General features: G+C 41.9%; 1 protein-coding gene across 1 annotated transcript; it reads left to right on the top strand.

The window, feature by feature from the left end:
- Positions 1-3,151: 3,151 nt before the first annotated feature.
- Positions 3,152-24,173, top strand: SERPINB5 (serpin family B member 5). The gene is made up of 7 exons (XM_019729364.2): positions 3,152-3,239; positions 10,580-10,754; positions 12,897-13,034; positions 15,173-15,290; positions 17,863-18,005; positions 20,123-20,290; positions 22,451-24,173. Exons 2-7 carry the CDS (start codon positions 10,587-10,589, stop codon positions 22,841-22,843), a joined length of 1,128 nt encoding a protein of 375 aa, XP_019584923.1. The 5' UTR covers positions 3,152-3,239; positions 10,580-10,586; the 3' UTR covers positions 22,844-24,173.
- Positions 24,174-24,830: the final 657 nt, after the last annotated feature.

The raw sequence follows: 24,830 nt of genomic DNA, 5'->3' as shown, positions 1-24,830 counted from the left end.
ATTAAAACCTAACACTAACAAACTAACATGGTTAACTTTTATTTCACTTTTATGTCAATATCTAAAGCATTCCATACTATTAATTTGCAAGAGTAACTGAGCTCTTTTTGGTTAGGTAAAGGCAGGCTTTCACTCCTTGACCTTTACATCTAAAGGAACTTTAGGACAACGGTTCCAACCCTTCCCTCTTTAAAGGAGTCTGAGGCTCAGAGAAGTTAATTTTCTTCCTGGTATTTAATCCCTAATGAGTATGGTTCAGAATCGACTCCAAGGTGAATTCTCTTTCCCAAACTCCCTTTTCTCTACATCTATCAATCAAATCTAATTGATTTGATATTGAATTTTCTGCTTGGATATGCCCTTACATGCAGTAGGAAGGATTTTACAGGCAAATCGTGTTGCTGATGCTATTGAATTGGCTGTAGTTTTCCTCTGCAGTCCTGCTTTACTCTTTACTCTTTGTTTTTTCCAATGGTTTAGTGTTTTTTTTTAAGTCATCTTAGTTTTCTTCCCCTTAAGTTTGTGTCTTAGTAGAAAATTTGTTTCTTAGTGGAAAATGTAAGTTATTTTCCATAACAAGTTATCATTTACTATAAAATATCTTCTAGACAGGACGTTGGGCTTCTTGAACACTAGAAGTTAATGAGACCCAAAGCAGGACAGCATGTTAGATTGTTGGATTCTTGAAATGGGCTTCGTTTGGGTAAAGGATTATAAATCTGAGGTTTTGAGAACATTTTTCTTTTTCAGTCTCAGAAACTCTAAGCTAAAATTGCCTTATCTTTTTTAAGTTTCTCTACATGTGAGAAGGAGATAATAGGTCTCAATGAAGACTCAGGTGGGAGCTTTTATTATGTGAATTCTGTGAATTATTGGAAACTTGCAAGGTTCTCGTTATTTCTCTGTTGTATGGGGAACTGTCTTGTGCATCGATGGGAACTGTGTGTATTAATGGGGGGAAAAACACTTGATGATTTGTAGGTATCTGGGGAAGGTGCTCAAGAATTTGTGGCTGAAATTTATTGAGAGAGAGAGAGAGAGAGAGAGAGAGAGAGAGAGAGAGAGAGAGAGAGAGGATGAATGATTCCAGACATGCCATAACAAAGCTCCTTTGAGTTGTTCCTGGGAGTGGCTGGGTGTGTCAAGCCACCCCTCAGCCCGAATGCTGAGTAATCAAGTTATAATGTTTGCAATATTTTAACCTATAGGTAAGAAAAGTCATCAACAAAACAGTCTCCTAGGTTATTAAATATTGGGGCTGATGGTAACTTTTGTTGAGCTAGAGGAAATTACTGTTTGATAAAATTGTATGATTAATGAATGGATAATTCATTCTTTAAGCTACATTTCTTCCCTCCAAAGAAAAACTACTCTTTTTAATATACAGTCAATAACATAGTTTATGTGGTAAATAAAAGAAAGAAGAAAATTATAGATTATTTTTGGAATTATAGAGCAAGTGCTTCTTCCTACAAACAGGCATATCATTTCCCACGAACTGTTTTTAAAGAAACGTTTATTTCTGACAGTTAGAATTATGTTTGGGTTTCCTTGGGTGTTGCCAAATTCCTATCAAATTCCTGGGTGTTTCTGTCCAGGTTAGACAAGTACTGAACAAGAGTGTTGTGGAGGGAATTCAGCCATCAAAAGGGAGAATGGACCAAGCTCTCTGATTTAAGTGCAAGTCTCTTAAAATCTTTGGGTCGCAGTCGCAAGCATGCAGCAGGTGTTCAATAAGTGATTTTAGTGACTTCGATGTGAATATCCTGCACCAGTCTTTTGGTCACTTTGATATTCTTGGAGCTTGCGCCTGCCTGAGGAGTAGGCGAAAGGGGTGATAATCACCACCATTATTAGGGAGCACACGTTATGTGCCATACACTTTATATGGACTGTCTCTTCATGTATGTATGTGTCTCATTTTACAGATGAACAAACTGAGGCTAGAGAGGTTAGGCACTTTGTCTAGGATTTCTCAAGCAGTGGTCGGGTCGGTTTCCAAATTTATGACTGGGCCCCAAACCCCACAACAGCTGGAGGGCCCCAAACCCCACTACAGCTGGAGGTGTGATTTTTGAGAGGTATCCTGCCACATCACCTATTACGACTCTCTTGTCTCTACTTGTCACATTGACTCCGGAAATTCTATTTTCGGAATTCAACTCATTTAGTTGATGACTTTGATCCTGGTTAATAATAAAATACCCAGGGCCTGGGGAGAAGGAAAGCTCTTTCTCAATCTTAGTTTAGCACAATTAGTTGCTCTCATTCCTTTAGTCAACAAGCATTTACTGACTGCATTCTGCCCATCACGACCCCACGGAGTGTTGGTATTACAAAACTGAACGAGGTTTGGTCCTCACCTTTAAGAGTCTCACAGTCAGACAGAGGAGAACCTATGATAAATAGATTCTTATGACACAATGTGGAAAGGGAACAGTAGGGCACCGTGGATGAGCAGAGCAGAGAAGAAATTACCTGTCTCAGGTGCTTTCCTGACAACAGATTCCTTAGGAAGGGTGTGGGTCCTACAGGAGGAAGACGCTGAGGAAGGCAGTATTAGCCCTAAGTGGAGCCCAGTTCCACAAAGAGATTTCAGGCCAGAGCTGTGCAATCCTAATCACCATATTTTCTTGGCAGCTGCTATCAACTTGGCATTACATATTTCGCTGAGTGTAATTTATTTAATTGATATACCCTCTTCTTTTATGATTGCCCTTCTGTTGAGTAGGTAGCTACCTCTTTGGCATGTAGCAGAATGAGCCACGTCAGTTTACACGGAAGGATTGGAGGTTAGGGTGTTTTTTTTGTGGTACCACCATATTTGAGAAGTATGAATTCTTATGACCATCACATAGCCCTTCTGTTTCATATAATATTTCACCCTCGGGACCCACGTGACTACAAGGGTTGCCCTTTATGTATGTATGTATTCAGCCCAAGGCAGGATTTACCATCTCACCTTCCTGCCTGAGCATGTCGGAGGCCTTTAGAAGCTGTGCAGACAACAGCACCTTCAGCCTGAATAATTTTTTCAATTACGGACAAGCTGCCAACAGACATGAGTAAGAGCTGAGAGTGTAGCCGTGGGAGGGAGAGTGCAGAGTGGGAGTGGCCACAGTGGGCGGGGCCCCGGGCTTCAGGTGAGCGGCAGGCTGCTCTGCCCCACAGAGTTGCCTCTACACCCAGGTCCTGCGTCTTGCTTTCCTCTTCCCTTGCCGTGCATAACTGTAACTCAGGTAAGCAGAGTGGGGGTAGCAGGGCTGGCGATTTCCCTTTTGGGGGAAGTTCTTAAGAGAGGTGCTTGAGCTGATTCAAGATGGTGAACAAAGTCGACATAATGGATTGTTTTCAGGATAGGATGCAGCACTGCTGCCCAGTCCCCCCATCCCCCCACCCCCCAGCGCCCACATGGCAGCATCTGCAGCTCTCCATCCTTTGAGAACCAGGATGCCATGTAGGGAGCGAAATCACTTAGCCGTACAAGGTGAGACTGTGAAGAAATAACTTGGCTAGGAGGTTTTGGTGGTGGTGATGGGGGCTGGGGCAAGACAGTGTGATTCGTGAAGGAGAAAGTAATTCGGAGCACATTTTCAGTCGGTTTCTCGGAATTAAGAACAAATTTTGCAATGCTGGTTTCAGTATTGGGTGTGGTACTCAAAATCTGGAGAAGGTGGAAATGTATTTGAGTGTCTGGCTCACCTTCCTGGTTGCCTTTGTGGGTTTGAGTCAGACTTTTGAACTGCTCTTTGTTCTTTTTGACATTTTAAAGCATCTAGTCAGCATTCACTTTCTTGCAACTACTTCCAGGCAGAAGTAGTCTCCCTTCCTGTTTCTGCGTTTCAGGATACTTGAAACAAATTACAGATTTCAAATGTATCCTTGGACAACTTTTCTAACTCGTTGGGTCATAGTTTCTTTCTCATAGATGCTACTGTTTTGATGGCTTCATTTAAGCGTATCATTAAAGATCAACTTAACATGCCAGGCTGTTCAGTGGACTTGTTATTAGATTCGCCTCTGATTCGCAAAGCTGAGGGGTCTGAGACATATTTGATCTCAGCCCCTCATTTTGTAGATGAGAAGTGCGGCTCACAGAGGTGTCCAAAGTCATACAGCTTATAGGTGGCACTGTAAGTAGAAGTAAAGCCTTCAGACTCAAAGCTCGTGGGCGTTTCTATGACATCCTAGGTACTCTTAAAACTTTTCCACCCTCTCTGCCACTCAGAAGGTTTGAATAGAATTCGGTGGGTCTCAAACCTCAGTCCCACCAGTAGGTGCAAATGTTTGCTGGGGTTCCTCGATGGGTGGAGAGATGGGAGCTGCCTGTAGACAGGATTCTCCAGAGAAAATGACTCAACAGGTTTCTATCTTTGCTTCCTAATGCCTTGAATCCTGCCACGGCAGTCCCTCTGGGTTGTGGGTTGACTTTGAGAGTATGCAGCCTCAGCAGTGTTTTGGTCATTCTGGCGTGGTCAGTCTGGCTCGAGGTTACTGTTAGGCAGCAGTAGGATGGGTCAGTGGTCAAGGTCAGGTTTCTAAACAAACAGGAGCAGAATGTGTGAGCAAAGCAGACGCTCTCCTGCCTTTGGAAATCAGGCAGTCGACCTTATTACTGATGGCTGTGGTGTCCTTTCCTGCCAACAAAGCAATTTTCATACACATCTAGTCATTTCATCGCTTCGTTTAATCCTCATGATATTCTTCCACACAGTAGAAGCTGCAAGACTCCTGTTTTCTTAATCTGGCTCTGGTTGTTTTCCTTATGAAGTTAGAATATGGACAGCAGAGGCTGTGTTTGGTGGCATTCAATTATAGGTGTTATTATAGGCAAGGTTTCTCAAGGCATCGCCTAAGGACTGGCTACACCAAATACTTAGAGAGTTTTTTTGCCGCATTTTTCTTCATCTGTTATATGAGGCAGGTTAGGCTGCATGATAGCCACAATAATCTGATACAGTGAAAAAGATTTTAAGGGTGAGAAAGTTATGCACATAGCTCTGTGTGTGTGTGTGTGTGTGTGTGTGTGTGTGTGTGTGTGCATGCACACGTGTATAGAAAAGTGTGGTAGATGGTCTGTAGGTAGGGCGAATATATATTGTTCAAAATACAATGTGTTTGAGATTGAAAGGGGCACTACTGCTAATGTTAGGACAACTAGCATTAACCAGGACTGACCCCGGCAAAGTGGGCCATATGGTCAACCTATCCATAGGGCATGTATCTCACCCACAGGGTCTACAAAGTTAGAAAACCACTGACTTAGATGCATTGAAAACATTGGAAATCTTTATGCAGGCCCAGTGACCAGCTGTAAGTCCTTCTCACATTCTAGTGCGTGCATCTCCATTCATTTGGGACAGCTTGCAGTCTGAGTTGTGTCAGTTCTCTCTGGCCCACATTTTTGCATAGCTAACTCATTATTTGTCATTAGGAGTCACCTTTAGTGTGACTTACTTAGATGTCACTGTCTGAGGGGATCTTGCTGAGATTTCTACTGTAAGTGAGCTTTCTCTTGTGTCCACTTGTGCCCCCATCACATCTACCACATGCATCACACCTCCAGGCTGACAGCGTGGTGGAGGCAGGACCCGTGCTGCGTTCACCTTTGATTTCTTAATTCCTCTCTCGGTGTTGGACACGCATTAGGTGCTCAGTTAATACTTATTGAATGAAAGCAATATAATATGCATAGTTTGCAATATAAATGGCAGACAGAGAACAAGAAATTCTTCAAGTAGGAAAATCAGATGGAAAAAAGTTGGTGTTGATTAAAAAAAAAAACACCCATGCAAAGTATGTTGGTATCTCTTAAGGGGAAATGCAGGACACGTAGTAGTCTTGGAGCACTAAAGACTTCTGAGAGAACAAAGACCAGCGAAGACACAGTGACTGGTTAGGATGGTGGGAAGCTATGGTCGGATGCACCAGGTTGGGTGCTGGGAGAAGTGAACAACGGATCTGGTTTAACAACTCTCATTTCCTGCGTGGGTGGCCTGGAGAACCACTTCATCTCGGTCTCCCTCACTTTCCTCATCTGTAAAATGAAGAGGTGGACCCAGACTAAATCCATTCCAAGATCTTGTCCCCCTTTAAAGGTATATGAATTAGGACATATTGGTATATGATTTTAGCACATATTGCAAAAAATTAAATGAAAGCAATGAAATGAAAGCAATTAAAAGCAACTTCCCAATAAATCCTTACAACTTTTTGTTGCTCATTTGCTGCATTTGTATTATTGCTTAAACTTCCACCTCCCTCTTCTCTGGTTAAAATAAAAGTGATGTTTAAACTTGTAAGTGACAAAAAGATGTAGTGGTTCCTACGTTGGAGCTGTAAACGGAATTCTCTTTATTTGTTATAACCAGTTAGAAGGGTTTCATGAAGACCAAAGAAGTGATCTCTGTAACAAAGTGATAATAAAATGAAAAAGGTCTGCAGCAATTTTAGCATTCTGAACACAAATCATTAGATAGGTAACTTTACTATGTAGGAATCGCTCATCTCTTTACTCTTGTACCCGTAATTTTCCTGGCATTTGCTATGCAGAATGGCCCGTGTAGGAACCTGACGTATATTCCTGCGGGTGTATTGCTCACATTGCTGAGATCCGTTTAAATGCTTTGAGTGTCTTGTGGCAGCACAGTGAGGTGACAATTGGCTGTGGCCAAAGTCCTCCCGTGAACTACCTCAGACCAACTAACTCTTCACAGTGTTCTTAGGTAACTTGAGACTAATCACCAAACAACCCATCACATTTACCATGCACAATCTGATTAATTATGTAGTTGGTGATTGTTTGTCCCTACAGCAAGGTCCAAGTCCAGACCTTTTCTGACACCTTTGTCAAGCACCAAACAGCATCATTGTTACTGGGACCTTAACTATTAAGGGCTGTGAGCTTCCCCAACCTAAGGAGAATTTTCTGAGAAAGGAGCTAGTCAGCACGTGGGTGGGATGGCAGACCTGTTTGGACTCATGCACTGAGGACTCTTGTATGAAGGAAGGGACTCTGAAAGGAAGCGTCTGCCACCCATGGGAAAGCCTCAGAGGTCAGGTGTGCGCACATTTACGTTTTTCAACAGGGACCCAAATCTAAGCCTTGGATTGCAACACAGTGTTAATTGTATTGTGTAATTAACTGTACTTAAAACCACCATGAGCTGTACTCAGAGCCATTTAGCTTAAACGTATCTCACAGTCGTACAATAAATGGGTGAGTAATACTTCAGCGGAACAAAATGGTAACACAAACATTTCCTTCCTCTTCAATCCACTTCTAGGTGTTTGCTGTCAGAGTCCCTTAGCGGAGCATTTCAAAGTCTTAGACACGGTTTTCCTACCCAAAGGAAGTCCTACTTTAAAAGTAAAGTTTGTTATCGATTATGCAAAATCCTTTAAATTGCTCTTCTTGGAGGGTGGTTAAATACATTCTGGGAAGAACGACTTGTGTTTGTTAAAGAGCAGTTGGTGTGTTTTCATATTATGAATGTGATGAGGCCTCAAGCGGAAGGTTTGAGAAGTTTGCAGGGATCTGGGTTGAGGCTTATCCATTTGCTGGAGAAGTCGCTCATGTTGAATTTCAGATGTAGACAAACTCAGCGTGATGGAGGCCCAGTTTGCTTCTGGGGAAAGCCAGACAACTTGTCTTGAAAGTCTGTTACACGGATTCCCCAAGCCTCTTGTGAAGCTTCTTTTAATTTCCTCATCGAAATACTGGTGGAGACACTCCACAAGCTTCCATTTCTGTCTCGCTACCCTCTGCACATCCTGACACCACACCCGGGGAAAGAATAAGGGTGCATATCTTAAAGAAAGGTGAGATGCCCGCCCTGACTTCAGGTTCCCTTTTGTAATAGGTTTTTAATGAGAACACTGACCTGAGTTCACCTACCATATTTTCCTGAAAATAAGACCGGGTCTTATATTAATTTTTGCTCCACTAGGGCTTATTTTCAGGGGCTGTCTTAGTTTTTCATGTACAACAATCTCCATTTATTCAAATACAGTCATGTCATCTTCTTCTGGAACATCGTCATAACGTACTAAATGTGTCTGTCTGGCTGAAGATCTTAACTGGGGCTTATTTTTGGGGTAGGTCTTATTTTGGGGGAAACACGGTAGCTGTGCTTATCAGGACGTAAAGTGAAGGAGGAAGTTACTGGCGATGACCAGTGAGCATGCACAGGTCAACAATATATATATTTGTTAATGAACTTGCTTTTACAGGGTCCAAGATACAGCCTTATGAGTCCATCCTACACACAAGCCATATGTCCCATAAAAGAGAGAATTCTGAAAAAATGTTTAAAGACCAGGGACCCATTTCTTGATCTTACTCTTACATCTTTGCATTTTGAATTTCTGTTCAAGTAGAAGGTACAAAACTAGGATCCTATTCATGCATTTGACTGTATTAGATCCTTGGGTCCTGGTTGAAGGAAGCCCTTCGTCTTGAGTGATGCTTTGACACCTGGGAGCGTGTCCTACCTGATGACCTTCAGTGTCTTATTCGCTCTCCTTCTCTGTACACATGACTGCACAGTACCTGACTGCTTTGGGGGAAAGCTTCAAGCCTTGATCTATGTAGTGGTCACCCAGGGGTGGTAACATCAACCTATGTTCCGTAGAGACATCCTGTGCTGGGGTCAGGCCGAGCCTGGAGAGTCCATGCAGGTTGGATTGCCTCCTAGAAAAGGGATGTGCCTTGAGTTCTCCATTTACCCGGGGGCCTTCCGCATTGGTCAGTAACTACTGGACTAGATAGATAGGTAGACCTTTCATTAGAACAGCAGTTCTCAAACATTTCAATCTCAGGACCCATTTACACTCTTCAGACTGAGGATCCCAAAGAGCTATTTTTCTTTTTCTTTTCTTTTTTTTTTTAAAATGTTGATTATACCTATCAGTATTTGCAAATTAGAAATTAAAACTGGAAAAAGTTAGAAGTATTTATTTACTAACTCATTACAATAATGTTACAATTACATATTAACATGGATAACAGGTTTTTATGAAAAATACCTGTTTTCAAAAGTAAAAAAAATATAGGAAGAAGAGTACACTGTGTTTTCCATTTCTGCAAATCTCTTCAATACTTGGTTTCCTAGAAGATACGTCATATAGCCTCTAGAGGATTCCACTATATATTTGTGAGAGATTGAGTGAAATGACAAATCGGGTCTAAGTATTATTATGAAAATGGTGTTGACCTCATGGATAGACTGAAAGGGTCTTAGGGACGGCCAGGGTCAGCAGACACCACTTAGGGAATGTCTGCTTTGGAATAAGAAGTTCTCAGACAAGCCTTGGAGTCCCGCTTGCTCTCTCCACTTTACCAGGCTCCACATTTTCAGCTGAAGCTGCCCTTTCGCTCCTTAACTCCCGTGTTATTTGTTATACCGCTCCTACATCATAGGCAGCCCTTCATTCTACGTGTTTTCTACATATCTGCCCAAAGAGAATGCAGGCTTGGAGAAGGAGGGACTCAGGTGATGCTTATCACGCTGTGTGTAGTGTCTTCCATATAGTAGGTAATGTACTAACATCAAACACAGGGACAGCGTCTGTTTATTACGTATTGCCATATGCCACGTACCCTGCTAAGGCACTACTTACTGTATTGGTCTTTTAAGGCTGTCGTAACAAAGTACCACACATTGGGTGACTTGTAACAATAGAAATTCATTCTCCGACAGGTCTGGAGACCAGAAGTCTTAGATCAAGGTGTCGTCAGGGCCATGCTCTCTCTGAAAGCTGTCAGGGAGACTCTGTTCCATGCCTTCCTCTTAGCTTCTGGTGTTTCCAGTGACCCCTGGAGCTCCTTGGCTTCTAGAAGCATCAGTCCAATCTCTGTCTCTGTTGTCACTTGGCCTGCTCCCTGGGTATCTTCACATCATCTTCCCTCTGCATGTTTGTCTCTGTGTCTTTTCTCCTCTTCTGATAAGGACACCAGTCATATTAGATTAAGGCCATTCTAATGACCCCAGCTTGAGTAAATCTGCAAAGACCTGCTTTCTGAATAAGGTCAGATTCACAGGTATTCAGGGACGGGACTTCAACATGCCTTTCTGGGGGACACGAATTCAACCCATAACAATTACTAGTAAATAGTAAACTGAATCACACAAAAGCTGCTGTGATTTGACTGTTTTTGACTTACAAAATTTCAATTTCGTATGGTTTAACTTAAATCCTAATTGAAACAATATGGATAAATAAAACCAGCTCGTTCTGATCAGTGCTGTCAACTGTTCTGACCACTTGCTGAGGAAGAGGCGTGAACGCTGGGCTCCTTTCAATGTCCATTGTGGTCGAGTAGGCCTGAATTTGGAGATTCTGCACAGAGCTGTACACACAGACGAGCTCACATGCTGGACCTTTCAGACATCAGGGCATTGGCTCAGAAGTTCGTTCACCACTGGCTTTTTAAATTGCCTTTACTGGAAGTTCCTTCTTCTCTTCTACCCAAGACCGTTACTTTGTCTGAAGAGAATTCTTATTGGGTTGGCAGAACGCAATTGAGGACACTTTAAAGATGCTTGAGAAACAACCACATGCTTCTCCTTTGTTGCAGGCCCACAATGGACGCCCTGCAGCTGGCAAATTCAGCTTTTGCAGTTGACCTGTTCAAACAACTGTGTGAAAAGGAGCCAGCAGGCAATGTCCTCTTCTCTCCAATCTGTCTCTCCACCTCCCTGTCACTTGCTCAAGTAGGAACCAAAGGTGACACAGCAAACGAAATTGGACAGGTAAGCCCCACAACTTGTTTCTGCTTTGAGTGGGAATAGAGTTACTAGAACACATAGGCAGTGTGGAAGGAAGGACAAACGGGGCTCTGTGGTCAAAATTGCTCCGAGTCAGAGTTGTGCCACTTCTAGCACTCTCTTCATCTACTTTTAAATGTGAAAGCTTGTTTATCTGTCCTGCAACCCACTTTGAGAATAGGCACCATGTTGTGATGGAGAACCTGGGGGTCTGCTAGGTAATCACAAGCTTTGCACTAATGAGTGGCCTTTGGCAAGTTACCCGACATCTTTCTACGTGTTGTATTGTAAGTATCAATCAAGATGGTGTTTATTAAATGTTCCACTGCCAATACCCCAACCAGAAAGAGCGTAAATATACATCCCTGTCTTATGCACAAAATGTATTTACAGCATCATGCTTTGTTATTTTTTTCTTGAGTTACAATTGACATACAATATTATAGCAGTTTCAGGTATACAATATAATGATTTGAAATTTGTATATATTGCAAAATGATCACCATAATAAGTCTCGTTAACATCCATCACCGTGCATAGTTACAGACTTTTTTTCTTGTGATGAGAACTTTTAAGATCTACTCTGTTCATGTTCAAATAGCCAGTACAGTTTTGTTAACTATAGTCACCATGCTGTGCATTGCATCCCCATGACTTATTTTATAACTGGAAGTTTGTACCTTTTTACCCCCTTTACCCATTTCTCCCAGCCCCATCCCCCATTTACTTTTAGATAGTATGTATGTACACGCCCTTCTAATTCCATTCCATTATTCTTCTTATGTTGATCATTCTAGGTTCAACAGAGTCTTTCTATGAGCTCATAGCATTTAGAAAGGGAACATCTTATACCTATAAATCCCCAAAAAATATGACCAGGAAATGTGATTTGGGTCATAATATGTGAAGGATTTGAAATTGAATGGACTTGAAAAGGAACCCTTAGTTGTGGGAAGAGGAATGTATCTTGTCATCTGTCCTGCTCTCTCACCTCCCCACCCCCCAATCTCTACCCCTTCTCCCATTCCTCATTTCTCAGGTCCCAGAAGAGAAGGGACACAGAAGCAAACTTCCTGGTAGTGGGTCCGTTCTTAAAAAATAATAATTATGGCCTTTTCAGTACACGCAATTGTTCCCTCAGCAGTAGTTCCCTGGCTTCTTTAATTTTCTGGTCCTTTGACCTGTCACGATGCATGAGAATTATGCACTGCCTTGGACCAGCCAATCTGACCCTGTATGACTCATTGGTGCAATGTGCCCATTTAGTGACATTCCCTGAGGTGTGGCCTCTGTGAACCGTTATTATGAGTTAAGTGTGAGGAGAGAATCACCTTATGCTGACATCACATTTTGTGGTACCGTGAAACAGAAGAGGTGCTGGGCTATTGATTGGAAAAGAAAAGTTAGGAACAAAACAAAAGGATATAAGCCGTCTGGAAGATGGCCTCCTAGTTTTAAGTGGCTTAGAAATTAGCCCACCGTTTATGGCGGTTGCCTACCATAAATGCCACATCAGCCCATTTGGTACTTGTTAAAGCCACTAAAGGGACCAGGTAGACCCTGGCGAAGAGACACTGTCCTGGAATCTGATACCTGCCTAGTGATTGTCTCTCTTGCTATTAATCTCTCTCTTCTTGTCTCTAAATTGGATAGAAATTATAATCCAGCTTCACTCTTCTGCAAGTTCCAAAAGCCTTCTGTGTGAGCAATAGAGGCATCATTTTGAAGAAAGGGCAAAATTTCCCTATCGTTAAATCCAGAGAAAAGGATCTTTATGGCAGTGCTTCTCTGTGGGCACAGTTTTATCCCTCTCCCCACCCCCCAGACATTTGGCAATGTCTGGAGACACTTTTGGTTGTCACAGAGGAAGGAGTGCTACTGGTACCTAATAGGTCAGGGAGGCTCCTAAGCATCCTTGCAATGCCCAGGACAGCCCCTTGCAACAAAGAATTACCCAGCTAAAAATGTCAATAGTGTTGTTTCAGAAGCCTTGCTTTACGGGACAACGGAGCCAGGAGATACTGTATCCCCCTGTGGTGGTTGACAGTTACCATGTATCCCCTGCAGTGGGAAGAGATAATGCTTCCTGGGTCATGGATTTTTTTTTTTTTTTTTTGGTCTTTACAGGTCTTTCACTTTGAAAATGTCAAAGACGTGCCCTTTGGATTTCAAACTGTAACATCGGATGTAAACAAACTTAGTTCCTTCTACTCACTGAAACTGATCAAAAGGCTCTACGTAGACAAGTCTCTGAATCCTTCCACAGTAAGTGGTTTAAAGCAATTAGCAAGATGTAACCTTTTCCCAGGAGTGCCATTTTCACATGGTCTGACTCACAACTCTCTGTTTTTCAGTGAAACTCATTTCTTGGCTGCTCATTTACGATTTGAGGCTAATTAAAATGAACCAGTCCTAGTGGAGATATAGTTGAATACAGCGGGCATCAATTGCAGTCACATCTTCTAGTTCAAAATATAAAGAAGCTTGTGGGCTTCCCTTTTCCCTCTCAAATGCTCACAAATCCTACCCTTCCTCTTAGCTTCCTCACTCAGAGAAATGGAAAATGGAATTGCTGATAAATGTATCTCTATAGATGCAAGACAGCTCATGCTTTAGACCTTTCCCCATTAAACAGCAGGGCATACAGCCTGGGACAACATTTTCAGTTCTCTTTCTCATTGTTTATGTATACAGTGTTCTGATGTTTGTCAAAATCAATAAGAAAAATGGTAACTGTATGAATTAACAGTTTTCATCAGTCCCAGATTGGTTTTATTTGTTTTACTAGGCTGGTCTTGTGGATCTCTACACAAGGTAGCTCTGAGTGTTTAATTTCAGCCATTTAAAAAAATTTTTTTTAAGGAATCATGTCAAGAATACTGTGGTACTCTAATTTGATCCCAGAGTATATCAAATATTTAAAAAATCTGTATTTAAAACACATAGCCAATATCCTAGACTACATAGAGTTTCATTCTCTATGTTAGAAATACAGAGTTGATTCAATTTGTGTTTGGATGGTCAGAATTTCAAGCTTTCCAAATCTTGACTACCAGTTACCTATTTTACCATAGCTTTATTACTTTCTGCAGTAGCTAGTTGTTTTTTCTGGTTGAGGTCTTTTGAGGATTTTGGTCACTAGATGTTGTGAGTTTATTCTTACTGCTTGAAGTCACATACACAGAGCCATTTTTCTTTCAACAATTACCTGGGGAATTGAAAAAAAATCGACATGTGAGTTGGGGCCTGGGCGTGGGACTCTCCAGGTGGTCCTTAAGGCGATGCTCAATACATTTTGTTGCTGGCAGTGAGGACAGTGGAGGCCTTTGGCCTTGCTGAGGCTCTAATGCTCTTAGGTGGCCCCATCTCTATCAGTCATTGGCAGCACTCAGTCCCCAGGCTGGGTTGCAATTAACAGAATCCAACTGGCTCAGGCTATAGCTGCTCTGAAGAAATTCAAGGAGACTTGAATTCAGACATTAAATCAGCTATGTTTAGTTTGGTTGAACTTCTCTATTCAACATTTGGGATGATTTCAACCAAACCAAGAGTTGTAAGGGATTTTTTCTTTTTTTTTTGAGGCTGCTTTCCTTGGCTCCTGTTGGTTTTATATCCTTTGCAAGTCTACTAGCAATAGTGCAAAAAAGCCTGGTCTGAGGAGGGTCATCTTCAGCAGAACAACCTGGGTGTTTATTAAAAGTGCAAATTCCTGGCTTCAGATCACCTGAATCAAGACCAGTAGGGACATGGGACAGAGGGTTTTGTATCTTTAACAAGCATTAGAATTAGAATCACTGTTATGTTCTCCACAGTACTGTCTTTCACACTTAACACCAGACGAATCACCCTGGAATCTTGCTAAAATACATATTCTGATTCAGTAGGTCTGGGTGGGTGGGGCCGGGGCTGAGATTCTGCATTTTCAACAAGGTCCCAGGTGAAGTTGAAGCCAGTCCTTGGACCTCACCTTGAGTAGCAAGCCTCTACAGAGTATTTGTTTGTTTCATTGAGAATAAGAGTTTTCTGCTCTTTTCTCTATATTTCTTCTATCCTAAGACACATGCATGTATATATTCACATTTTAATGTTTCTGAAATCGGGATCCATATTATAATTGTTGTGTACATTTAGCAAAGTATTCCCCCCCCCCCCAATTTGATACTAAATTGATGGATGTATTTAATAATTGATCTTGTCCTAGAATTGAAGAAATGAAACATTTAATACAAAGAAAATTTATTGATTTCTATATGAGGTTTCAATTTGCATAATGGTACAGATTTTGAAAGTGTGTTCATAATAGTAGACATTTAAAAGTCTTTTTGTTAGAACCTTGTAACAATGTAATGGTTTGACTACAGATTGTGAGTACTTTGTGATTTTATGAACTGGATTTTTTTCAGGAGTTCATCAGCTCTACCAAGAGACCCTATGCAAAAGAAATGGAAACAGTTGACTTCAAAGACAAATTGGAAGAAACAAAAGGCCAGATCAACAATGCAATCAAAGATCTCACAGATGGCAAGTCTCTTTATTTATTCTGCTATAAATCGCTCAGTAGACAGACCCTGCCTTTTCATGAATCTTTCTGCTAAGCATAAGATTGAACACGTGGAGGATTCCTGGGATATTTTCACTACAGAAGCTAAATTCTCGCCTATCAAGCCACTTATTTCAACAACTTGGATTTCTGGGCCTTTCCTTCATCATGTCATCACTTGGCAGAAATTCCTGGCGCTTCAGTTTTAGTCTACTTGCCTTGCTCTCCCACGAGCTGCCACACACCCTCCTGGAGCCTCAGCTGTGCCTCTAACAAAGTATGGCTTTGGGCAAGTCGTGAGACTAGTTTTCCAGTCTGGAAATGAATGGCTTGGACTATAACTTGATGTTCCCTGAGGTCACTTTTAGCTCAAAAAATGCAACAAGTATTAAGGAAAAAAGGACAGAGAGTCCTAGGCAGTGAAATGTACAAATAGAAAAAAGAAAGAAAACAAATTATAGTGGATGGAAACTTGTCCTTAGTCCCACAAATCCACATCTTGGTGAGCCCTCTGCTAGCCCTGGGGTCTCTTCTGCAACTTCTACTAGAGTCTCTTGCTCAATGCTTCTCTCGAGCTTCTCCCTCCCCTGACACCTCCCTCCATTAAAATTCTCTATGAGTAGTCCTCCTTGCTAGAAATGAATTGGAGCTCAGACGAGTCAGAGTGCAAATCAGCACTCATGTTCCCCGTCCCAGGAACACATTTGTATTTATACAGGGAGGGACCCTTTGGAACACAAAACACCTGATCGTGTAGGAGTACACAGCAGTGATGGATTTTTCTGGCACCACTGCAGTAACTGCCGGCTAGTGAGGGATACAGTTCTGAGCAAGGGAGACACAGTTCCTGTCTGAATGGCCTTCTCGCTGTGAGGACTCAGGAATGATAGCATCCATGCTACAACTGCAGAGTGAGGACGTGGCAAGAACATGGCCTTGGAATCATTCAAGACCTCAGATTCCACTGTAGACACTGCCACTTAGTAACTGAATAAGTTAGTTTCAGTTTTCTGACCTGCACAATGGGGCCTATGTTATCTAGTTTAATTTTTACATGGTTATTGTGAGGATCAACTTAGATAATACAAGCTAACCGATAAAGTGTGATAGCCAAGATAATATATGGTAGCCATAGCCATGTATGCACACACACACCATATATATATATATTATTGAAATGAAGTTTCTTTGCCTTCATATGTAAAGAAAAACCTAGTGTAGGTAACAACATCAGGTTAAACAAATTAAAACAATTTTAAGCAAAGAGCAGCTCCTGTTTACACGGCTGCGTAACAGTTTTGCTGTTAAAATTTTTAAATAATTGTGTTTTCTCTCCAACGGCCTTTGATTTTAAATCTTCATACATTGAAGGCTTTTACTGGAGAATGTAGTTCAATGAAAAGACCTCAGACTTTGGAATCGGGAGCTGGAGACTTACGTTGAAAGTCGGCCACTTACCAGCTCCCCCACCTCTCTGGTCTCAGGTTTCTTCAATAACACTGTCACACACTCAACACATCCCATAGCATTGGCAGGAGCAGTTGCATAATTTGCCGGTCCCAGTGCAAAATGAAAATGCAGGGTCCTTTATTAAAAAAATGTATTAAGAATTTTAAGATGGTGACAGCAGAGCTTTAAACCAGTGCAGGGCCCGTCATGCACAGGTCACAGGCCTGTGAAGGGGTCCCTGGCGGTGGTATGAAGCTCCAAGACATGTGGTAAATGAAAACGCTTTGCAGAAAATGTCAGTGCTGTTGAAATGTGAGGACATAGTTTTATTAAGGGATTATCACCAGTGAACTGTTTTCGCTCTCGGGGGATTTGAGCGGTACAGTAATGACAGTTGTCACTGAGCCCATGGTGGTGAGGACAGCTATGTTGATGCAAACAGGCTGCCTGCATAACTGCAATTTGGGGAGAAGGTGGAGGCCTGTCCTCGTGTCAGAACTGCTTTCCAGCCACATGCATTATGAAGCGCCCTGGCCTCATTTTCTGAGCCTCATTTTCCTTGACTGTCAAATGGGGATGATGGTCTTTGCCTCATAGGATCACTGTGAGAGAAGTGAGCGAACGATACACGGGTAATGCTGAGCACAGGGCCAGGTGAAACGTAAGCAGCTGTGCCTTTTCATTCCAGAGCACAGGCTTTCAATCCTGAATCCACTCTTGCTCGTGTTTCATCTTGGGCAAGTGACTTCCCACCAAGCCTCAGTTTCCTCATCTGTAACATGGGGAGAAACATGTGCTGTCATGTATATGAGTGTCTAGCCCATGGTCGGGTACAGGATGGACGTTCAAAAGTGGTGGCTTGTGTTCTCCTTCCTCCTCTTCCCTTCTTCTCTCCTTTCATTCTCCTCCCTAAGGGTCTTTGGTAGGTTGGTTGTGGCCTTTCTCTTAGATAGAGAGAAAGGAGGGAGGCTGGGCTACCAAAACCCTAGCTCGTATGGCTCTAGCAGGTGTTCAATACCCAGTGAGCAGACAGGCATGCGAATAGCAAATGTGGTTTGGAAGAATAACCCTGTGCAATTTGTGGTTTCCTAAAACTGTTTGCAGGCCACTTTGAGAACATTTTATCCGACAACAGTGTAAGTGACCAGACCCAAATCCTTGTGGTTAATGCTGCCTACTTTGTTGGAAAGTGGATGAAGAAATTTCCTGAATCAGAAACCAAAGAATGCCCTTTCCGAGTCAACAAGGTAGGTCAAAGGGTCCCAACTATAGATCTGAAAAATCACAGCAAGAGAAGGGACCATAGGAATCCACTCCGATGAGGGAAATTGAGGCACAGGGGGTAGCATGCCTTTCCTGGTAGAAAAAAAGAACCACAATCCAGAGACTCTCACTCTTCTCCAGAATGTCCTCAGGGTCTGAGCTGAGGGAGAGCTTATAGAACTTAGAGCCCAGTGAATAAAGCCAAAACACCTACTGGAAAATGGCTACAAATATTTAGGACCATTAGCAAGAAAAGCAAGGAGAGAAACAGACCGAAAGCCAGCCTCAGAGAGACGCCTTTGGAACATCCTGAAACCTGGGACATTTGAGAATCTCATTCGAGGTTAATCTACTCTTCTGTTTCTCATCTGCTCATAGTGAAGTAAAGGGTTCAGATATTTTAATTGATAAGATGCTTTGAGGTACTTGTTGGCTCTGAAGGAGAGAGTATAGCTTACTCACCTGCCGCTCTGGGCATCATTATGGGGAGGAATTAAAAACTTGAAGTTTCATTAATACTATTGAGGTGAATAATTGAGGCCATATCCCATGTTAGAAAGAATTCATGGACATAGGTAAAGTACCTCTCCTATAAAAGAAACAAAAGAACCGAACCTGGAAAATCGACCCATTTCATTAGAGGATCTAGGAAACCCCAGGAGTTTGTATGATGATGTGACTTGGTCTCATTTGAGGAGATCTGAATTGTGCTAAAAATGTAGACTCAAATGTATACTTCAGTCAGCATCTGAAGGTAGCTTACTTACCTCCTCTGCATTGATTCTGGTTTTCAGGTTCCTCTCAGCACCTAAAGTACCTAGCATTAATCACTTATGTTTTTGCTAAATATTGTAACCTTAATGCTAGAACACAGGAAGGAAAGACTTTCAAGATACAATTTATACCTGAGTTCACTGGAGTGACTTTTGTTACTTTTTCTTTATATCCATAGAGTTTTGTTCTCATTACTCCCCCATGCCTCCTACCCCCCCACACTCCAGGTGTGCTTTCCATAGTCAATTCTAATTATTTATTTACCTATCTAGATTCCTCATGAGTGCGTGGGCTTTTTAAAGGCAGGGGCAATGAATGCCTTTTACATCTCGGTTTCTATAACTCCTTGCCCAGGCCCCAGCACATTAGTAGGTGCTCAGCAAAAGTTTGTTGAATGAATGACCAATCCCTGAGGGTCAGTTTGAATAAACAGTCAATAGAAGACTAAACCTGTTTGGTCTTTGTGCACACCATGGGTCTTTATACAAGTTCCATTGGGCATTGTCCCTGGAGAGGACAGTCACTGCTGAGAGGGCTGCTAACCTCCTCACCTCACCCACCCATCCAGGGAGGGAGCCAGCTCTTCCCTCCGCTTCCTCTTGCTCAGTTTGTCTTCCCAATTACAGTGGGTCTTCCCCAAGCTGCCTGCCAGGGGCAGGACTGACCACGCATACAGGGGCACGTCTCACATGCCAGGCACAAAATGTCAGACTCTTCAGCAATATTTGTCACATACAGCTCCTCGGATTTTTAAATGTGGCTTTTAAATGTCACTGATCTCTCAGTGTTTCACTCAACAAAGCAATAAAACATGACTCAAAGCTGCGTGGGGACACACCCTTCTTTTGAAGCAGAGGCTATTACTTTTCCTTTGTTTCTTTGGAATTGCTTCTGTCAGCCCCCAAACTTTTTGAGTGGCTTTACTAACTGTTCCCTCATGTCCTCGGTGTCTACTTTAAAGGCTAGACTAAATTGATGAAAGTATATTATTAAAAGTTTAGTGTGGTACCTAGTCTCACAAAGAGGATACACACACACACACAGCTATGTATTGCTAACCTAAAAATACAAAGGGCTCATTAATTTGCCCCTCTTATAAGAAAGAGGAGCAATCTTTGAGGTATTTCATGGAACTATAACAAATACAAATTGATGTGTGTGTGTAGCTATGTATGTATATATGTGTGTGTATATATAAAAGCTTATGTCATTGTCTTTTATGGGAATATATATATATATATATATATATATATATATATATATATATATATATATATGTTTGTGTGACTTGAAAAGCAAGCAGCCCAGATTTCTTCTGCTTCTATAGACGGAAACCAAGCCAGTGCAAATGATGAGTCTGGAAGCCACATTCTGCATGGGCCACATCGACGGTATCAACTGTAAGGTCATAGAGCTCCCCTTTCAAAACAAGCACCTCAGCATGCTCATCCTGCTGCCCAGGGATGTGGAGGACGAGTCCACCTGCCTGGACAAGGTGAGGCGGGGGGCGGAGCGCAGCCGGAAGGTCCCGCCCACGGGGGCAAACAGAGGAGTGAGCCGCGCTGTGCGGCTGTGAACAGGGGCCACAGCCCTGGCTTATGCATCACCAGCTGAGTCGTCTCCCAGGGTTTTGTGGTCCTTTCTGGGTCCTCCTCTCTAATGTTCAAAACAGCCAGCATTTATCTGGCACTTCAGTGTGCCAGGAACTGTAAATTCCCTATTTGTACTTAACTATCTCATTTGATTCTCAGCACAGGCCTAGGGTTAGAACCTATTACCATAGTCGTTCACCCACAAGGGAATTAAGCCGCAGAGGGAATGGTAACTGGCTTGGCCACATGACTAGTCAGTAGTTTGTAGAATCGTATTTGAGCCCAGGAAGTTGGAATCTGTGTTCTGAACTCTAGGCTACAGTTAACATATTATTAACATCTTGTATTAACATAGTACATGTGTTACAACTGATGAGCCAATAATGATATGTGATTATTCACTGAAGTCCGCAGTTTACATTAGGATTTGCTCTGTGTTGTACGTTCCGTGGGTTTTGAAAAGTTCTTTTAATGCATACACACATATATGAGATTTTATTGTGCTCCATATTTTAGGCAGGTTGTAAGAGGCACAAAATTGAAATGCCTGTCTGTGAATGGCCTTTCAGCTTCCCCCTTGCTCTGTCAGCCTTGGCCGGCAGCTCAAGGCCTCCCCTCCCAGCTTCCCAGCTTCCCTCCACCTGGGCCTGGGTCCTTGGCCAGGAGCAGGAGGGAATCATGAGGAGCCCAGGGGTCTCCCACTGCATTTCCAGTCACTTCTCAGTGACTCCCTGACTTTCCAGAGGACGATCTAACTTGGTCACCATCTTCCCTGTTACCTCACTTATTATGCTTCATCCATCACGTTGTTCACTGAATTGTAAGGCCTGTCTATTCTTTTATTCACTGTTCTCTTCTTTGACTCTACTTCATGCCTTGGTCTCATTTTCTCTCTCAGCCATTGTTCAGCTGTCATGCGCTTTACTTACGGACCTAAAATACCCTCATACCATTTTTTCCCCTTATTAACGTACAGAGCAAAAGGAGCAATTTAAGATTTGTGCAGTGAAGAATTTTATGACTAAACCATTTCATGCTTCATTGAATATCTCTCATTTCAAAAAAATTTAATAAAAAATTTTGCTTAACCCAGTATTTCCAAAATACTGTCATTTCAACATGCATTCATTATAAAAATCATTAATGAGATATTTTACATTCTTTGTTGTTTTGGAAATCTGTTGTGTATTTTACACGTAGAGCATTTCTCCGTCCTCACTAGCCACATTTCAAGTGTTTCATAGCCACATACTGGCCACTGCACTGGATAACACAGATTTAGGGGTTTCCTATTATGGTAGGTGAATATTTAGTTTTTATGCAGGTTGAGAACATGGTAACTTATTAGTTTTCAGATTTAATGAGGTATAAATAACAAATAAAATTGTAAGATATTTAAAATGTATACCATGATTTGATAAACATATAAATTATTGAAGGATTCCTTCCATCTAATTTATTAACACATCCATCTCCTCACATATTTATCTTTTTTACCTCTGACTTAAAAAAAAAAACCATCTGAAATGGATGTATTCACCACCTATTATCTTATTAAAGAATGGTTATAGGTCAAATTCTCATTTCAAGCAAGCGTACTTTAGTTTTAATTTGAGTTACTGAATTTGGTGCCATGTCTAGTACATGAATATTCTGGTACATGAATTTACTGGTAGAGAAATCAAAATAAGCATTCAAGAAACATTATGTATAAAAACGCTTCGAATTTATATTTGTTTCCCTATTACTTAATGCACCATCATAACCCATGCATTTATTTCTATAAAGCTACTCTATAGCTTAAAAGAAATGCCCTCATAAATTTCAGTACAAAGGGACCATTGTTGCAGGGTGGGGAGGAGGAGAATTTTAGCTGGTAGACCATTTATGAGAAATCAGTCTCATACCAAAACTGCAGGGCCAATTCCATTTTTGATGGTCCATCTGTACTGCTTCGAAACTGGGCTCACAGTGACACTTGATGCTTTGCATCAAGCAGGTTCTCTTTTACAACTGGGAATAAAAATTAAAAAAAAACATTTCTTCCCTCTTTTGTCCTTCAGGTTGAAAAACAACTCAACTCAGAGACACTCTTGCAGTGGACCAATCCCAGCACCATGGCCAATGCCAAAGTCAAACTCTCCATTCCAAAATTTAAGGTGGAAAAGATGATTGATGCCAAGGCTAGTCTGGAAAACCTAGGGCTGAAAAATATCTTTAATGAGAATACATCTGATTTCTCTGGAATGTCAGAGACCAAGGGCGTGGCCCTCTCAAATGTTATTCACAGAGTGTGCTTAGAAATAACTGAAGATGGTGGGGAGTCCATAGAGGTGCCAGGATCACGAATCCTACAACACAAGGATGAATTCAATGCCGACCACCCGTTTATTTATATCATCAGGCACAACAAAACTCGAAACATCATTTTCTTTGGCAAGTTCTGTTCTCCTTAAGTCGCAGAGCCCAGGTGAAGTCCCACCTGACTTCTCTGTGAACTCTGTATCCAGAGAATCACTTTCTAAATGTGATAAATTGTTAATATTGCTGGATAAAGAACCCTCTGGTACTTGTCATATGTAGCCCTCACACTAATAGGCCCATCTTTTCTTTTGTCCCCTCCCCCCGCCCCATAAAAGACAATGCTTGGAACGAAAAGGAATCACTCCAGAGGAGAAATATGTATTCATTATTTGTCAAACTATCTAGGGTTATGGGCAGGAATACCATCTTTCACAAAGAAAATTCTTATAAGGAGGATTTTAGTCTCAGAGCTTTGCCTCCCTTCCCTGGGATACAGAATGTTCCAGACATTCCCACTTTCCTAAAAGGCTGAAGAAATGTGCTCGGGATCCACAAAACTTTCCTGGCTCCCATGAAACTTGGGCACGTGTTCAGGCTACTGTAGGGCCACAGGTCTGTATGCTAAACTCTGTGGGACAAATGCTTTCTTCAAACTCTTGATTTTTTTGGGTTTTAAAAAGATAATATGTTGCCCAAACCGTATGTTATGGAACTCCGCTGATAGAGTCCGAAGCAACACCCTGTATGTAAATCAATACCTTACTATTTCTGCCACAAATCGTAGAGTATTGACACAAAAGGGAAAGAACTCTAAGTAGCCCAGGGGTGTCAGCGTTTGCTGACAAATGTGTTTGCCATCAGGTTATGAACAAGCTTTGTTTTCAGAACTTTTTGAGATTTCGGAATGCTGGGTAAGGAATTGCAGACCCATAGTAGCTGAAGTGCAGCCCCCTGAAGGGGAAGTTCAGATCTAATTAAAAATTCACTTTCACTTTTGATAGACTGCCCGTCTGGTCATTTGGTTGGTGATAGACGGCTGGCATGGGCTTCTAACTGACTCAACACGATTTTGGATGTGTGACAACCAGGGACTTAAAATGCACAGGGACTCTCAGGGAAGCCAGTACAAGAATTTTCTGAGTGTTGAAGGAACCCTTTGTCTAATGTAATAGTGGGCAAGGAAAGGAAGTTACACCTTTAGAAAATATAAGTTGCTGGAGTGCTCCCACTGCTTTGACACGTGTTTTTTCCAAGTCTCTGGGTTTAGTTACTGTAGACAGCTCATCAGTAACTTACATTAATAGTAATTTAAAAAGTTGGTCTGGTCAGTTCACTGCGCTGCCAGTTCAAATATTATGTCACCATCAAAAGAGCACATTTACTGAAGATTTTGTGACAGTCCCTCCCTCACCTCTTCTCTGGCGTTCCTTGTAAATAGGTTCAACTTTCTTTTTTTTTTTTTTTTTGCTCTGAAGGATCAATATTCAATTTCTTCTATGCTATTGACAATAAAATATTATTCAACTACATGTCTTGTTTTTTTATCCCATAAAGTTAGATTTATTTTCGGAATAGAACCAAGCGCTCTATTTACAAAAGCATTCCTGTATGCAAATGCTTTTTTTGTGGGGATTGACATAGAATAATAAGGAATAAGAATCATACAGCTCCTATCCCCTTGTCTTCCGTTTTTCCTGCCCACCCGCTCTTGCTTCCTCCTCCCATTCCCTGTCACCCCAGGGAGGAAAGGACCAGGGCAGTGCTTGAAGGACCCGTAGCGGCACAGCAGTGCATTGTGAAGTGAGGGGTCTCGCAGGAGGACGTGAAACTTTTTTCCAGCCTTTTCCCCTTTGGCCCCCGCCTCAAAATGTAATTTTATCAAAGAAGCTGTATATGCTTACAATATATTCTTTTCTTATCAAGTACGTTGTTCTCAATGTCATGTACGTTTGTTTTAAATTCCTTATGGTGTCCCTGAACCTAATAGTCAATACCGCCCTTTCCTTGTCCCTACGGTGTGCTCAAAGAGTGTGGTGCCCCTCTTGCAATAAATGTTGAGTACAAAAAAGGACAAATGCCCCACATTCTGAAAAGACCATGTGTGCGATATTGCTGGGGGTGGCCCAAACCAGGTTTCCC

The sequence above is a fragment of the Rhinolophus sinicus genome, linkage group LG09, assembly GCF_036562045.2.
Source record: "Rhinolophus sinicus isolate RSC01 linkage group LG09, ASM3656204v1, whole genome shotgun sequence".
NCBI lineage: Eukaryota > Metazoa > Chordata > Mammalia > Chiroptera > Rhinolophidae > Rhinolophus > Rhinolophus sinicus.
This window is presented reverse-complemented; position numbering and strand designations above follow the sequence as displayed.

What these genes read in the sequence shown, in the direction of transcription:
- SERPINB5 (XM_019729364.2), top strand. Translation starts at nt 10,587, where the DNA reads ATGGACGCCCTGCAGCTGGCAAATTCAGCTTTTGCAGTTGACCTGTTC. An exon ending in AGTCTCTGAATCCTTCCACA is followed by an intron (nt 13,035 to 15,172) that starts GTAAGTGGTTTA and finishes GATTTTTTTCAG; the next exon opens with GAGTTCATCAGCTCTACCAA. An exon ending in AATCAAAGATCTCACAGATG is followed by an intron (nt 15,291 to 17,862) that starts GCAAGTCTCTTT and finishes AACTGTTTGCAG; the next exon opens with GCCACTTTGAGAACATTTTA.